The sequence below is a fragment of the Balaenoptera borealis genome (assembly GCF_965194805.1).
Source record: "Balaenoptera borealis genome assembly, chromosome: 12".
NCBI classification, from domain to species: Eukaryota; Metazoa; Chordata; class Mammalia; order Artiodactyla; family Balaenopteridae; genus Balaenoptera; species Balaenoptera borealis.
The window spans coordinates 95,220,552-95,237,688 of record NC_138869.1 but is presented as its reverse complement, the minus strand read 5'-3'; the positions used below and the strand labels follow the sequence as shown (position 1 = coordinate 95,237,688).

General features: G+C 39.8%; 1 protein-coding gene across 2 annotated transcripts in view; it reads left to right on the top strand.

The window, feature by feature from the left end:
* The window catches only part of RNF144B (ring finger protein 144B), an 867,397-nt gene that overhangs the window by 92,569 nt on the left and 757,691 nt on the right, over positions 1-17,137 (top strand). For both annotated transcript variants that reach the window (XR_014232478.1, XM_082346416.1), the window contains exon 2: positions 6,671-6,874. Coding sequence is in view for 1 of the 2 variants with exons in the window: in XM_082346416.1 (XP_082202542.1) it covers positions 6,707-6,874 (168 nt within the window). In the remaining variant the exon portion in view is untranslated. The remainder of the gene's footprint in view (positions 1-6,670; positions 6,875-17,137) is intronic.

Genomic DNA, 17,137 nt, shown 5'->3' with positions numbered 1-17,137 from the left:
CTGGTTCATCTTGTCCCTGAATGGCCAGATGAATGGCCAGAGAGTGGGTCAAAGATGTAATAAGGGAGCAGAACCACAACACTGGCCAGTATGGAGGTCTGCATAAGCCCTTGCCTCACTTACCACCAATGTCCATAGCCCTTGGTACTCTACCAGCCAGCTGGTCTACCTTCCATTCCAAACTGTATTAGGGTAGAACTTCAGCAAGTGGCTAATGGCTGATGATGGTCAGCACTTTATTAGGTTCAGTCAGTACCATTTGAGTCACTAATAGCTTTTGTCAAGAACATGAACCAGCAGTGAAATAAATCATTGCATTGGGTAGAAATGCCAAGGTCAACAAAATATTAATTTTTGGATTGTGTTGAGCTGGTTGCCTGACATGTCAGTCTTAGTTGATATTGGGAGGGCTTTCCTAACAAGGCAGAGATGGGACCTTTGGATTACTGTTTCTTTCTGCTCTGCTAGAGTATCTCTGCTCTGCTTCCTGAGAATCTCTCTCCATTATACAGGCAGCACTTCAGCCCTACCTTCCCCACCACCTACCCTTCCTGAAAACGCTTCCCTTTGTTAGCTCCCTGTCACTGTGAAGCATTCATACCTTTTATGAATACTTTGCAGGGATGACTCAGTGTCTTGCATGGGCATGTAAACATTTTGAGAACATTCATGTGTCTCCTCTTCTGTTTTGTCCCTTGTTCTTGAGTAACTCTTAGACTTTCATATCATGGCCTGGAATTAAGACCCCTCACCACAGATCAACTGGATTTTTACATAAATTAATATTTCTATTACATAAGTAACATCCAGCTGTTTCATTGCATTAACTTTCTTTTTCTCTTAGTCCCTTTAATTGTGCTTTACCAATTTATCTAAATCTTAAAGTTTTTACAGATGGTGTAAAAATTCCTAAATAACTAGACAAGTATCCTAGTAAAACATTATCCTCTCCAATCACGTTATCTTTGTGCAGTGGAATAACAGCTATGATTTTGGGTAGTGAAACGGATATAAACTACATTAGTTAAAAATACTTTGAATGTTGGCTCTCTCACCCACTGCGTTTTTGGAGCAGATTGTTTTTTCAGGCCGCCAGCAGAATATGAAAATTCCTTATACATCCTGAGCTTTCCAGCACCGTTTCTGAAGTATTCCTTTCTTTGGCAATTCTAATGAAAACACAAGAGGGAAAAAGTGTCCTGTTCTTTGCTATCAGAAGGTGATTGCTTCTCATATAATGAATACTTTGTAGGGTAAGAGACACTCAGAGAGTAGGCAGAACTGCTGATTCCCCTTTCCTGGTAATTTAGTGTAAGAGCAGATGTTTTAGAGTGGCTTTCCTTCCTTGCATGCCCCAGCCAATCTGTCCTCTTATGTGGTTACTTATAGTTAAGCAAGTGAGACTTCTATAATCTGGGTGAAGCCTGCCATCACCACTCCACCCTCAACCCTGCCACCAACTTTAGAACATTTGAACTTGAAGTCAGCTTGTCACGTTTTTCTTCTTTCCAACATGGCTGTTACATTCTCTACCGAAATTCTTTTCTCATTGGGTTCTTGACATCCAAAAAGAGGCTCAGTCGCACTTGTAATAACTGTAAAAGTAATTATAATTGTTACCATTTTAACTCAAGCAGGAGGATGGAATATTCAAGTCACTTTCTTATTTTAGGTAAAATGTGAAGTATGAGGCAAAACAAGTTGAGCAAGCCAGTAAGAATGAGTTACTGGCTTTCTGGAAGGAAGACTTTTCTGGAAACCTGGAGGGGAGTGTGTGTATTGTCAGTGTACCTACGAGGATGTTGGTTCCGTGAGCAGGTCAGGAGGAACTGCGAGTGTGTGGTTGGTCTTCTGGCCAGCCCTCTATGCTTCATTACATTTAGTTTAGTAGTTTGGGCGGGGGGATAGTTCTGCCAGTGGTGGTTTCATGTTGTAGAGAGGAGTGAATTTTTTTTTTTTAATTAATTTATTATTTATTTATTTATGGCTGTGTTGGGTCTCTGTTGCTGCACGCGAGCTTTCTCTAGTTGCGGCGAGTGGGGGCTGCTCTTCATTGTGGTGTGCGAGCTTCTCATTGTGGTGGCTTCTCTTGTTGCAGAGCACGGGCTCTAGGCGCGCGGGCTTCAGTAGTTGTGGCTTGTGGGCTCTAGAGTGCGGGCTCAGTAGTTGTAGCTCATGGGCTTAGTTGCCCCGTGGCATGTGGGATCTTCCTGGATCAGGGCTTGAACCCATGTCCCCTGCATTGGCAGGTGGATTCTTAACCACTGCGCCACCAGGGAAGCCCGAGACTAGTGAATCTTAATAAGACATAAATGAAGAAACACTAGGACACCTTTGAGCCATTCACAAACATCTCAAGTGTGGGGGAGATTCATTTAGAGGACTTCGGGATTCCCCTGACTATTGCTTGAAGAGCTCAATTTCTAATGAATCAATGGTGAACAGATTTCTTGTTTGATACTCTTTTTCTATGAAGTGCTACTGTGTGTCATTTATTTCTAAAACATTCATTACTGATTTTGCCGAGTGAAAACCAAAGGGCTGGTTTTCGAACTGTGCGTGGTGAAGCCTTCAGCTTCCATGATGGTGCCTGGGAGGCTGCTGAAGGAAAGGTCAAGGGTACCTGGACGGGGTCTCCCAGTGTTGTTTTAACTGGCTCTAGTCTACCTTATCTCTTTTATCCAATGGCAGGGTGCTTAAGATTTTGTTTTTATAAAATTCCACTGCTTTAAAAATATTCAAAAGCCATCACTTTGGGGAACTAGGGTTCTGGTAGACAGAAAGATAAATCACTTCTTTTTGAAGAATTATTTTGGATTGTTCGCCTCTCAAAGAGATGAAATATGTGACTTCTTTCCTCTGTCTCAGTCACAAGTTCTGCCTTGATTGGAATGCTTGGAATTTTTTTTTAAACAAAATTGGTCTCTGCTTTGTAAAAAGTTTGTATGTTCTAAGAATATATTTATATATATAATATATATAGTTTACATTTATATGTATAAATTTTAAGCCACTTTATTGAGGTATGATTGACAGACCAAGAAGTGTACATATTTAATGTATAGAATTTGACGAGTTGAGAAGTAAGTATACACCTATGGAATAGCTTGGTGCCTGTGGTTAACAATACTGTATTGTATACTTAAAAATTTGCCAAGGGTAGATCTTTTTTTTTTTTTAATTTTATTTATTTTTGACTGTGTTGGGTCTTCGTTGTGCGTGGGCTTTCACTAGTTGGCGCCAAGTGGGGGCTGCTCTTCGTCCCGGTGCACAGGCTTCTCACTAAGGTGGCTTCTCTTGTTGTGGAGCACGGGCTCTAGGCCCGCGGGCTTCAGTAGTTGCGGCTCGTGGGCTCTAGAGCGCAGGCTCAGTAGTTGTGGCGCACGGGGCCTTAGTTGCTCCGAGGCACGTGGGATCTTCCTGGACCAGGGTTCGAACCTGTGTCCCCTGCACTGGCAGGCGGATTCTTAACCGCTGCACCACCGGGGAAGTCCCGCCAAGGGTAGATCTTATGTTACGTGCTCTTAATCACGCACACACAAAACAATGATAAATAAAGGGGGCAGGAGGAAACTTTTGGAGGTGATAGATATTTTTATATTTTTACAACTTTGATTTCATAGCCTATAGGCATGTAACTCACAAACTGAGTAAAACCTTATGTATATGGCAAGGGACAAGATTACGTTTCAGATGGCCTTGATTCACACAACTTCTCCCCCTGCCTTCAAAAGAAGACTATTTCAAAGAGATAACCTTTTAAGAAGTATCCCATTATGTCTTTGTTTTTCAAGTACATCGGCCTGTTAAATGTCCCCTTCTAAAAAACAGATTGAGACTGTGAGAAAAAAATGACTTTCTTGAAGAACACCTTGCTCTCTTGCCTAGGCTGGGACAACAGGATTTATCTATTCTCGACAGCTTCCTCCAAATGGGCTGTTAGTGTAATTGACATTTGTGGTGTGGGATGTTTCTGGCCTGTGTCATTTCCCATCTTCCCTACACAGGAAGCATTTACTGGCTACATTTCTTCTTCTTGTGTGACTCGGGATTTCTCTTTTTGAGGGGGAAAATAACTCAGAATATGTTGTATGAGCAGTGTTGGGAAAATAGAGATGAAAAGACAGGTGAAAAGACATTTTCGATAAGGTGATGTGTGTTATCAACGGGGGAGTCTTGGAGAAGAAAACAGGCGATAGTTGTGTTAAGTATAAACTGGGAACAGGGGAGAAGTAAAATCATTCACTTTTACCCCTAATTGACCCTAAAGGGATTTTTTTTCTTTAAACTTTAAAATCCTGGATTTGATGTGCAGGTTGATTTGAATTTAATTTGCTCTTGGATGATAGATCGTCAATAGTTAATTGAATAAGAACACTGTGTCTTGAACCATATTGGTCTTTTTCCGAGAAATATCTATCATATTGGAAGCCAGTCATTGGTTAGCTTCCTATTTAATTTATTTTTGATCAAGTCTTTTACTACTACTTAAGGAGTAGGTGATAAACCGTAAACACTTCAGGTCACTAGAGTTAGAAACTGTTTACTCTTTCTGATGTGACACTAAGAAAGTTAGTGCAGTTAGATCTCATAGATTTTTTTCTTTCTAATCTAATCTGTTTTTTTCTCCCGTATTTTAGTACTTTTGTACTAATATATGGAGACTTAAGTCGCTGTGGGGCTGTATAACCAATTATGAATATGTAAAATAATTTCTTTTGCCCAAAAATTGGGAGGAAGAGAGACTGGTTCTTCTGGGGGAAGAGGATACAATTATTTCTATGGCCAAATTTATTAGAATTGGCCATACTCTGTTAAAATAGTAAGAACTTAAGGATTTTGCTTTTATTTCATCAGAACATGAAATTTCTTGATGTGATATAAACTATGGATATGTAGGGAAATTATTTTCACAATTATCTTACCTCTTTTAAAGATATTCTGAATAAAAACAATCTAGTGGAAGGGCTTCACTTATAATTTTTATTTTTCGGTGTAGAAATATCCTTTCCTATAGTCATGCTATGTGTAGAGACAAATTTTATTCTTCAGTGATCTTATGATAGCCATAGTCATGGAATTCACCTCTCTCTCTTTCTCTCTTTCCCTCCCTCTTCCTATATCTCTCTCTCCCTGCTACATCCCTCCACATAGTATCCATTTGTGAGGCAGTTCTTGTGTAATGGACCAGGCACTGGACTTGGCCTCAGAAGATGGAGGTTTGAGTTTAGCTGTGCCGTGTATAAGCTCTGAGAACTTTGGCAGATTACTTAACTTCTCAGGACCTCAATTCATCTATAAAATGAAGGAAATAATCATTGTGGTTGCAAAAGATTAAATGAAATAATGCATGTGAAGGAACACAATTAAAATTGACACCTTATTGAAATTTTTTTTAATTAATTTATTTATTTTTAATTGTGTTGGGTCTTCGTTGCTGTGTGCAGGCTTTCTCTAGTTGTGGCGAGCGGGGGCTACTCTTCATTGCGGTGTGCGGGCTTCTCATTGACGTGGCTTCTCTTGTTGTGGAGCACAGACACTAGGTGTGCGGTCTTCAGTAGCTGTGGCGTGCGGGCTCAGTAGCTGTGGCACACGGGTCAGTAGTTGTGGCTTGTGGGCTCTAGAGTGCAGACTCAGTAGTAGTGGCGCATGGGCTTAGTTGCTCTGCGGCACGTGGGATCTTCCCAGACCAGGGCTCAAACCCGTGTCCCCTGCATTGGCAGGTGGATTCTTAATCACTGAGCCACGAGGGAAGCCCTGAAATTTTTTTTATTGGAGTAAAATATACATAACAAAATTTATCATTTCAACCATTTTAACTGTAATTCAGTGGTATTAAGTACATTCACAATGTTGTCCAACCATCACACTATCCATTTCTAGAACTTTTTCATCGTGCCAGAAACTCTGTATTCATTAGGTGATAACTCTCCATTTGCCCTTCCTCCAGCTCTTGGTAATCACCTTTCTACTTTCTGTCTTTGTGAATTTGACTGTTCTAGGTGCCTCATATAAATGGAATCATACAATATTTGCCCTTTTGTGTCTGGCTTATTTCACTTAGCATAATGTCTTCAAGGTTCATCCGTGTTGTAGCATGTGTCAGAATTTCATTCCTTCGTAAGGCTGAATAGTATTCCATTGTACATTTATATCACATTTTGTTTATCCATTCATCCGTTGATGGACGTTTGGATTGTTCCCACCTTTTGACTGTTGTGAATGATGCTACTATGAACATTGGTGTGCAAGTATCTGTTTGAGTCCCTGCTTTGAATTCTTTTGGGTGTACACCCAGAAGTGAAATTTCTGGATCATATGGTAATTCTATGTTTAACTTTTTGAGTGACATTCTCTTTTTAAGTATTTTTTGAATCTGTCGAATTGGTCATAGCAATGCGATTCCTAAATGGTGTGTTTGTTCATAGTAGTCTTTTAATTTCCATAGTTGACTTGATATGAGTCAGGACAATGAGGTCACCTTACATTTCAGGACTCTAGGAATAGGTTGCCAAGGTGATAAGCTCTCTAATCCATGGTTCCAGAAATGCATTTGCTGTACACTTAGATCATTGAGGGTGAGGATTTGCCCTGCTGGTGCCCAGATGTGTTGGTTAAACAATAGCTGTATCAATGGATATAATATTTTCTGCTTTGGGCCTTTCTGTAGGGATTGAGGAGACTGAAGAACGCTGAAGACAGGCTGATGGGCTCAGTTGGTAGGCTCCACTATCTCACCATGACCACTGCCGAAAATCCCACACCTGGAGACCTAGCTCTGGCCCCCCTCGTCACTTGCAAACTCTGCCTGTGTGAACAGTCTCTGGACAAGATGACCACGCTCCAGGAATGCCGGTGCATCTTTTGCACAGCTGTAAGTTTACCCTGATGCTTTCATCATGAGAAAGTACAAAGGGAAGAATTGTAAAAATACAGGATATACTTCTTTGACTTACCGAGAAGCCAAAGTTTGCTATAATATGATTCTGCTTGGGAGAGCAATTCCACATTTGGATATGATTCCAAATACGATCTTGAATAGTAAACCCGATATTTACTGGGGTTTAGGCAAAGTGTAATACGTATATGAAGTTTAATTATTGGTTGAATAAGCAGCATCTTTCTGTTCTTAAAGCTCTAGCTAAGGAACAAAATAGACATTTTAAACATGCCTTAGTTAACTACCATCTGTAAGAAGCTCATCAAGTGTTTTGAATGATGGAGAAATCAGGTAGCAATTTGTTGAATTTTCCTTCATGTACTTGCTCATCTCCTACAAAGCACATGGTATAAAACTGTTTTACTTTGTCGAATTTCCTTTTTAAATTTTTTTTCCTATTTTCACAATATGCCGAATGCTGCTTATTCCTCATAACAAATATAACCCTATAGATCTTCAGATGTGGGCTTGTCTCTTTTAGTTTGGCACTTGGTATCAAGGCCTGTGACCTTGATTGCATGTATCCCTGAAGGTTGGTTGGTTAAAGAATAAAGATAGGAAATGGACTCATGGGTTCATGGGGACTCCTAGAAGCGTGAACCAGGTGGTCTTGTTCAAATTTTCATTTATTAAAGCATTTTTTGAGCTCCTACTCTGTGCCAGGTACTTGATGTTGGGAATATAAAGATAAGTAAAATACTCCCCACAGAAAAGATGGACACATTGCAGGAACTATACAAGAGTTTGGTGAAATCAGGGATGGCTAGACGTAACATACCATAGGAGTGCCTCACCCACTTTAGGAGTGGGAGGGGCATTCCTGGCGGCAGTGCTCTCTGACCTGAGGCCTTAAACAAGAGATTGTAAACTGATGCCTGTGGGCCACATCGGGCCTCAACACATTTTTGTTTGCATCCCCAATTGAGAAATTTCAAATAACAAATTGGTAAGTTTTTCATGAAAAAATGAAAAAGTAGTAAGATATAGCTACTCTGGGCCTGTATTCATAGGCCCAGAAATAAATGATCTTTCCTCTATTTATGGTACCTACCTCTCTCCTGTGTGTTTGAATTAGCTACACTTTTAAACTAAGGATGGATTAAGAGTCAGCTAGGAAGAGTGCTGGGCATTTCAGCATGGTAGAGGGGAGGGCCTTATGCCTAAATTACAGTAGTCACTGTTTATCTTTGCTTTGGTAGGCCTTGTATGGGCAGACTGTTAATATTTATTATACAATAAGTATAATAATCACCAGCCAAATGTGGGTTTAATACCCCTGACTTGTGAAGGAAATTGACCAGTTTAGATACAGTGATCAGTGCTTAAATCAACGGGAGTAAGGAGAAAGAAATCATTTAGGAAATACTGGAATAATTTATAAAAAGACATTTTACTAAGCATACTTTTTTAAAAAAAAACAGTTAAGGTGAAATAAATTTTACTCCATCTCTTTTTTTCTAAGTTAATTTAACTAACATGACACATTTTCTAGCTAGTTTATATCAATTTTCTTAAATTCTTTTGGATTGAGGATTAGGGTAGAGAGAAGGGTGGGAATAATTTTTAGGTAAAAAGGAAAGTGACTAAAATCCTTTCCTTATGTTTTCAACTGTAGGATCCAAAGATGGCAAAGAATAGTATCATTTATCCCTTTATTCAACAGACATCTAGTGAGCAGCATTTGTGTGTCCCAGGAATTGTTCTAGGCACTGCGATTTATCAGTTAAAGAAACAAAACCCAGCATAGATCCTTGCTCTTAGGAACTTATATGCTATCAAAGGAGTTACATAATAAATAATTAACATACTCAATAGGTAAGTTACATACTAGTGGGTAATAGGGGCTTAGAAAAAAAGCAGAGCAGGAGGTTAGGAGTGTGGGGACCAGGATGTTACACTGATAGTTGGGTGGACAGAAGGAGGCTTCAGTAAGTGATGTTTATGCTGGTTCTTTCTCATCTTGTCAGCGTGTGTTACTTGGCAGGAAGTAAGGAAATGGCCTTGTCATCACGGGGCAGCTTCAGTTTCCTTTGGTCTTACTTTGTTTCTGAATGCTGTGCTTCAAAACTGTTTTCTTTGACTTTCTCACATCGCTTTCGGACCTTTGCTAATCCTTGAAACAAATGAGTCAGAAGCAACATTTGGTTAAAGCCAGAGTGGAAATTTTTGTCTGAGGGTTAATGATGTTTCAAAGCAGGATATGGAATTCACTTTTTGCAATGAGATCTCAAAGAGCAGAATTCAAATTTGTGCGTCAACGTTGGATAAAGAATACACAAACAAGCCAAGACTGTGTTTCATAGTCACAGATTGCTGCCACTGCCATATTACTGTTTCCATCGATCTTAGTTTCCAGTTAAAGACAGCACAACTGCTTCTTAGTTCTCCTTCAACAGTGTGGGGGTAGGAGTTAATACAATTAGATTATTCTTTTTTTTTTTTTTAATTTCCTATTTTTTTTTAACATCTTTATTGGGGTATAATTGCTTTACAATGGTGTGTTAGTTTCTGCTTTATAACAAAGTAACTCAGTTATACATATACATATGTTCCCATATCTCTTCCCTCTTGCATCTCCCTCCCTCCCACCCTCCCTATCTCACCCCTCTAGGTGGTCACAAAGCACAGAGCTGATCTCCCTGTGCTATGCGGTTGCTTCCCACTAGCTATCTATTTTACATTTGGTAATGTATATATGTCCATGCCACTCTCTCACTTTGTCCCAGCTTACCCTTCCCCCTCCCCATATCCTCAAGTCCATTCTCTAGTAGGTCTGCAATTAGATTATTCTGTCATTTAGATTCATACTTCCTCATTGTTGGGGAGTACTCAAAAGCAGAAAGACAAATGGCTTGGTATGTTTGGTATCCCTCCAACTTGGGAACTTTTCATTGCTGTAAACATTAACCTTCCCTGGCTTCCCAATACCCCATTTTCTATGATCTGCCAAAATAGTAAGCTGTATGTGTTTGATTACATTAGTGTCTATAAATTTGCAGTTGATACCAGACTCACCTGAAATACTATTCTAACGTTTCTGTTAGAGCTCTTATTTCTTCTTTTTAAAAACCAGGTTAAAAATGTATCTGAGGGTTACTGATGTTAAAAACCAGTTAAAAATACCAGTTAAAAATGTGTCTGATCCCCCCAGATTTTGATTTGCGTTCGAATTAAAGATATTAAATGTGTTTTGTGTTTTCAAGGCTGAAAAGAAACCTGTGACATTTTTTAATAGGCTATATACTACTAATTCCCAATTTTAAGTATGATTGGATGACATCTTCCAATTATTGGCTGGGAAAGCCTTCTTGTGCATGCCATATATTTAAAATGGTTTTGCTAAGATAGTTCCCTCTTCCCCCTCCCATGAGGAGAATGTCCAAATGTAATGGTTCTCCTGCTAGAAATGGTGCTATACTTGTATATTTTCATCAGTTCAATAAAGCTCTTTATACATTCTGTCCTTGTCCTGTTTTCCCTAAGAAACAGTGTGATCAGTGTGCTTGGAGAGTACAGGATGGACAGTGTCTGACTGGACCACTGGCTGTTGGCCAGCTCAGACCTGGCGCTTAAGCAGGTGTTCCTAACCCAAGGGTGTTCCATGACCCTCCAGCTCTGTTTCCAAGTCAAATTAGCTTAGAAACGTGTATGTTTTCTAGTCCTCTCTTGGAGGCATGTAAAGCATAATTGCATTTTAGAGACTCTGTGAAATCTTGTGGTTAGAAAGAAAGCAAAGGGACCCTGTTGACCTCCTCCTGATGAAGCATTTCCGTTTGACCAATGCCACCTTTTTTCTTGAGTGGAATACCTATTAATTTCCCCACAACCAGTGCATGGAAGAAAGCCGCTTTGACTTACCCCATGGATGTAATTCTTGATTTAAATGACATCCAGAGAAAGGAAGGGGACAGATGTTGCTTCAAATAATCCATCGATGTATCTAGTTTCTTGTTAAAAGAAGCTTTACTGGGCTTCCCTGGTAGCGCAGTGGTTGAGAATCTGCCTGCCAATGCAGGGGACACGGGTTCGAGCCCTGGTCTGGGAGGATCCCACATGCCGTGGAGCAACTAGGCCCGTGAGCCACAATTACTGAGCCTGCGCGTCTGGAGCCTGTGCTCCGCAACAAGAGAGGCCGCGATAGTGAGAGGCCCGCGCACTGCGATGAAGAGTGGCCCCTGCTTGCCACAACTAGAGAAAGCCCTCGCACAGAAACGAAGACCCAACACAGCCATAAATAATAATAAAAAAAAAAAAAAAGAAGAAGAAGCTTTACCATGTTCTATTTGAGAAGATGGTTTCTGTTAGACTGTTTGCTCAGATTTAACATAGAGAAGAAAGTATAGTATGAAGCAAAGGAAGCTAAATATACGGACAGAAATGGGTGGAGCTCTCACTAGCATGACTTAAGTCATGAATCATTAGGTGCATCACGGAGCCAAAGAAGTTGATATTGTGGGGTTACAGAGAGAGGTGTTGTAAAATTACTTGTTGTACTTGAAAGTTAAATATCTCAGGGACATTAGTCTACTAATTAATAATATGGAAAAAGTCTCTCTCTCTCTCCCCACCCTCCCCCATGGATTTAAATAATGCAAATATGAAAATTCAAATTCCCCCTTTCTAGCTTTTGCAACACACTCTTTAAGATAATACCACACAATTATAATTCAAGGGAAAGAAAAAAAATTCACAAAAATCCATTATCAAAGGAGGGAAAATTTGTGGGTTTCTCCCTTGTGAGCGATATTTGCCTCTGATTTATTTTGGAAGCTATTTCTGTCAGCCACGAATTAAAGAATAATGAAAACACAGTTGTTGCTTGTTTTCATAACCTAGATAATTTCACCTAAAAAGAGTTAGTATGTTGGCATGGCCTATTTACCATTCAGATTAAAGACAGGATGTGCTGAGCAAAAAGAAAATAAAGTCCAGCCATATTCTTGCCTTTTTTCCATTACGTTTTGTTGGCTCTAAGTAGTTAGAACTCCTTTTACTATTCATTTCTCTGAGCCAAATGGATTTTCCAGTGTTTGAAAAAGTGAGAGGAAATATAAAGCTTTTTAGACCAAGCCCTTCTTTTCCTTGGGGCCTGTTGGGTGACCTTTAAGCAAGGCCCACATATAGCCTGGGAGACATTTACAGTGTGGGAAGATTTTCAGTGGGTGTGCGTGCATACGTCGTGTATGTTTCTGAGTACATCCAAACATACATGTGCACCCACACAGATTGGTAACTTTCAGATGAAGCAAAGAACCTGCAGTGGTTCTTTCCTGGATTCTAACCGATATCTACATAAGGAGGAAGGAATGTCATTTTTCTATTCCCACCTCCATTCTTCCCTTCCAGTGTCGCACTCATAGTGGTTAAAAGTGCAGATGCAGAGCTAGGAAGACCCAGGCTCGTTTTCAGGCTTTGCTGTTTACTGGTGTATAACTTTAGGCAAGTTCTTTGGCTTCTGTGAAACTTAGTTTCTCACCTGTAGGATGAAGGGGGGGTAGTGGATAGTAGTATCTATCTTAGAGTATTGTAGGAAGCATCAAATGAGAATCCCCGTACAGCAACTAGCACAGTCCCAAACCCCTAGTAAGTTAACATTATTATTCCCTCTTTCCTAAGTTCTGTCAGTATGCTGGGCTGTTCTGTTTTTCAAAAATGTTTTAGAGGAAGGAAGTCCTGTAAAGACTTGACTTGCTTCTTCATTAGCCTTTTATAAAAATGTGGTTATACAATCCAAAAATGGAAAGAAGACCTACATAGACATTTCTCCAAAGAAGATATACAGATTGCCAACAAACACATGAAAGGATGCTCAACATCACTAATCATTAGAGAAATGCACATCAAAACTACAGTGAGGTATCACCTCACACCGGTCAGAATGGCCATCATCAAAAAATCTACAAACAATACATGCTGGAGAGGGTGTGGTGAAAAGGGTACCCTCTTGCACTGCTGGTGGGAATGTAGATTGATACAGCCACTATGGAGAACAGTATAGAGGTTCCTTAAAAAACTAAAAATAGAACTACCGTACGACCCAGCAATCCCACTACTGGGCATATACCCTGAGAAAACCATAATTCAAAAAGAGTCATGGACCACAATGTTCATTGCAGCTCTATTTACAATAGCCAGGACATGGAAGCAACCTAAGTGTCCATCGACAGATGAATGGATAAAGAAGATGCGGCACATATATACAGTGGAATATTAGTCCGCCATAAAAAGAAATGAAACTGAGTTATTTGTAGTGAGGTGGAAAGACCTAGAGACTGTCATACAGAGCGAAGTAAGTCAGAAAGAGAAAAACAAATACCGTATGCTAACACATATTTATGGAATCTAAAAAAAAAAATAAAATGGTTCTGAAGAACCTAGGGGCAGGACGGGAATAAATATGCAGACGTAGAGAATGGAATTGACATGGGGAGGGGGAACGGTAAGCTGGGACAAAGTGAGAGAGTGGCATGGACATATATACACTACCAAATGTAAAATAGATAGCTAGTGGGAAGCAGCCGCATAGCACAGGGAGATCAGCTTGGTGCTTTGTGACCACCTAGAGGGGTGGGATAGGGAGGGTGGGACGGAGACACAAGAGGGAGGAGATATGGGGATATATGTATACATATCGCTGATTCACTTTGTAATACAGCAGAAACTAACACAACATTGTAAAGCAATTATACTCCAATAAAGATGTTAAAAAAAAAAAAGGTGGTTATATGGGTGATTTCAACTCACTAGTATTCTGAGACACCCACAGATTAGCAGTTAGGGTTGAGAAAGAGAAATTTCTCTGTTGGATTTGTCCAAAGAGTGGCTAATGGCTGCGTGTTTCAACTGAAGACCTAGCAGTAGGACTTACAGGAAAAACCAAAAACCAACACAACTTGGAAAGTCAATAGATGAGCACATTTCTGGTGGATGTAAAAGATTCAGATGGAAGTGTCTCAAGCTAACGTTTAAGAGCTGCTGACCCCCAATAAGAATATAGTAATATAATTACTTACTGGCTTGATATGTTTAATCTAGTATCATTTTAAGTATCTTTTACTGAGAACTCTGTGGAACTGCAGGAAATAATGAGGCATCTTACTCCAGCAATGTTATGGAAAAATTTTCCGTCCCCTCTTCTGGTCATGTGACCTGCCCGCCTTTCCTGAAGTTTTAAAATCTCCAGCTCCCTGGATTCCCATGTCTTCTAGTAGTACTAAATAGACAGAAGTAAATTCTGCCAGTTCAGAGCCCTCTCTTGCTCTGTTGGTTTCTGGTACTAAAATATACTGGCTTGCAAGGTTGGTTTTATGCTTTCCCTTAACTTTATCTTGGATGATCAATGGTGAGTTGGTAAATTTATCTTTGTCTTTGTTTATTTGTAAATGACCTCAATATTCTTGCTACTTATGCTTGATTGGAGTTTTAATGATGAAACTATGATGACTTGTATATTTGGCAGTCAAGCCACTGGTTTAAAAACACAAATTTTGATACTCTATTTTTCCACTGACAACTGAGTGGCTGCAGGTCAGATAGCATCTGAGAAATAAGAGCAAACTGTAGTAGCGTGAGAAATGGGTTAGAGATGACTTAAGGAGGAGCTGGCTTCCTGGACCTATGATCTCATCCATTGCCTAATGCTTACCACTTACTTATTCAAGGAAAGTGGTAAAATGTGGTCAAAGGAAAGAGCAGCAGAGAGAACCATGCTCTTAAGGCCCTAATGATGGTGTCATGGCATCATAGTCCTAGAATTGGAAGGGACCTTAGATCTAATGCCCCTGCCTTCCTAGTGAAAGAAGTTCCTTTCCTGGATGCCAGAATGGCTTGACATTTAAGAGAATAGATTTCAAATCTGGTTGTCTAGGCTTCATTTATTCAGCAAAGATTTATTGTGCCATGCACAGTTCTGATGGTGAAGATACAGTCATAAATAATCAGATCAAGGTCTGGCTTTCAAATAGGTCACAGGTTAGTGCAAGACACAGACACTAACAAGTAAATACAGAAGTCAGATGATGATATGAGCTCTGAAGAAAAACAAAGCAGGCGGAAGGGGATAGGGAAAGCTAAAGGAGAGGGGGTTTCTATTTTGCTTTAGATGGTCAGGGAAGTATCACTGACAAGGTGTTATAGTTAGCCCTCTGTATCTGCGGATGCAGAACTGAGGAATGTGGAAGGCCGACTGTACTATGCTGTATTATATAAGGGACTCGAGCATCAGTGGATTTTGTTATCTGGCGGGGGTGCTGGAACCAACCAACCCGCCCACCCCATGGATACAGAGGGTTGACTGTATTTAAGCAGAGACCTGAAGAACATGGGGGACAAACTGTATAGATGCCTGGGAGAAGAGAGTTTTAGGTAGAGAGAAGCAAAGGTCCTAAGCTGGAAGTGTGCTTGATATGTTCAGATACAGCAAGGAGGCCAGTGTGCGTGTGCATGCATGTGTATGTGCGTGCGTGTGTGTGTGCGTGTGTGTGTGTGTGTGTGTGTGTGTGTGTGTGTGTGTGTGTGTGTATGTAGGGAGATCAGACATGAGGTCAGAGAGATAGTGGTGTTTGTGGGTAGGACCTTGCAGGCTATGGTAAGAATTTCGACATTAGGTTGATGTGAGAACAGAAACCTTTGGAGGGTTTTAACCCACAGTGTAACATGATGTAATTTTTTTTCCCCTTTTTATTTTAGTTTTTATGGTTTTTTTTGGCTCTAATGTTGTTTTAAATGGATCACTGTATTAATAAGTGTTCTCCAGAGAAACAACCAATAAAAATATGTATGTATGTGTGTATACACATGCTCTTACATATATGTATATATATGCATATGTATGTATGTGTATATATGTAAGATCATATATATATACATACATACTATCAACTTGGATGCTAATCTCATCTGGAAACACCCTCACAGACACACCTAGAAATAATGTTTAACCAAATACCCAGGTATCCCATGGCCTAGTCAAGTTAACACATAAAATTAACCATCACAGTCACCCTGCCAGCTGTGTAGAGGATGTACTACAGGGGCAGGGGTGAAAGCATGGAGACTAGTTAGAAGGTAAATTTGATAATCCAGGCCAGAAATGATAGTGGCTTGGACCAGCAGGTGGTAGCCATTTATGTCTTTGGATAGTCTGAGTCTTCATTTTCTTTTATATAATTTAGGGATAATAATAAATCATTCTTTAAGGTTAGAGAGAAGATCTAGATAAAGCATGTAGTACAGTGCCTGGAATACAGCTAGCATGTGTAGCTCTACTGGTTTTGGTGTGATCATCTAGATTGTGCTTGAAAGCATCCAGGATTGGGACATAACATAACACTAGCTATTCAGTTATTGGAAATTCTAATTCTAAATTATCTTTTTCTTCTGCATTGATTTGAAACCTGTTTCTATATAAATTCTGCTTATTAGTATGAGTTCTATTCTCTAGAATAAAATTGGTTGAAATCAAATTTTTATTCTACTCACTAGCCCTATATTATTTGAATGAAGGTTATCTTTCTGTTAGAGGGCAAGGACAAGGTTACTCATTAAAAATTCACCCACAGGGCTCTGTCCAATGTGGGAATGTTAATAAATTTGTTCCCCCTTCCCCTGGTTCGGTTGACACAATTCTTTTGGAACAAGCTTCATTTGCACAACATTCTTGACTTTGATCATTGGTTGAACAAGTACTTCAGGCTTTTCTACTTTCTTTTAGAAAAGCATATGGTACCAGGGTAGCAGGGTGGTTCTAGAAAATGGACCAAGATTTAATTTCTTTTTCACAAAGAAGGTTATAAACAGATAGTATGTTGGTAATCTGCACTTATATGTCTTTTTTTTTAAAGCATACCTTGCCAGTGCTTAATTCTTTGAACCACATAGCAGAATGTGATAGGCTGGCCAAACATGCAAATCATGACCAGAGAGTGGGCAAAAGTGGGTGTCCAATGAGAGAACTTTCCCTTCCATCCACTGAGTCACCAAAGTTTATTCTTTTGAAGTATCACCTTTATTCCAATTTCCTCTAAGTCTATTCCCATCTAAGTCCTGATTCTACTCTTCCATTTGGTACTACTGTGTACCAGCCACTGTGCTAATTGTCTGCATAAGGTATAATCAGTCCAGCTCTCATGTGGGAAGCAGATCCACTGATAGAGGAAGTACAGTGTGCTGTGGGTTCATATGGGAACCCACTTAAAC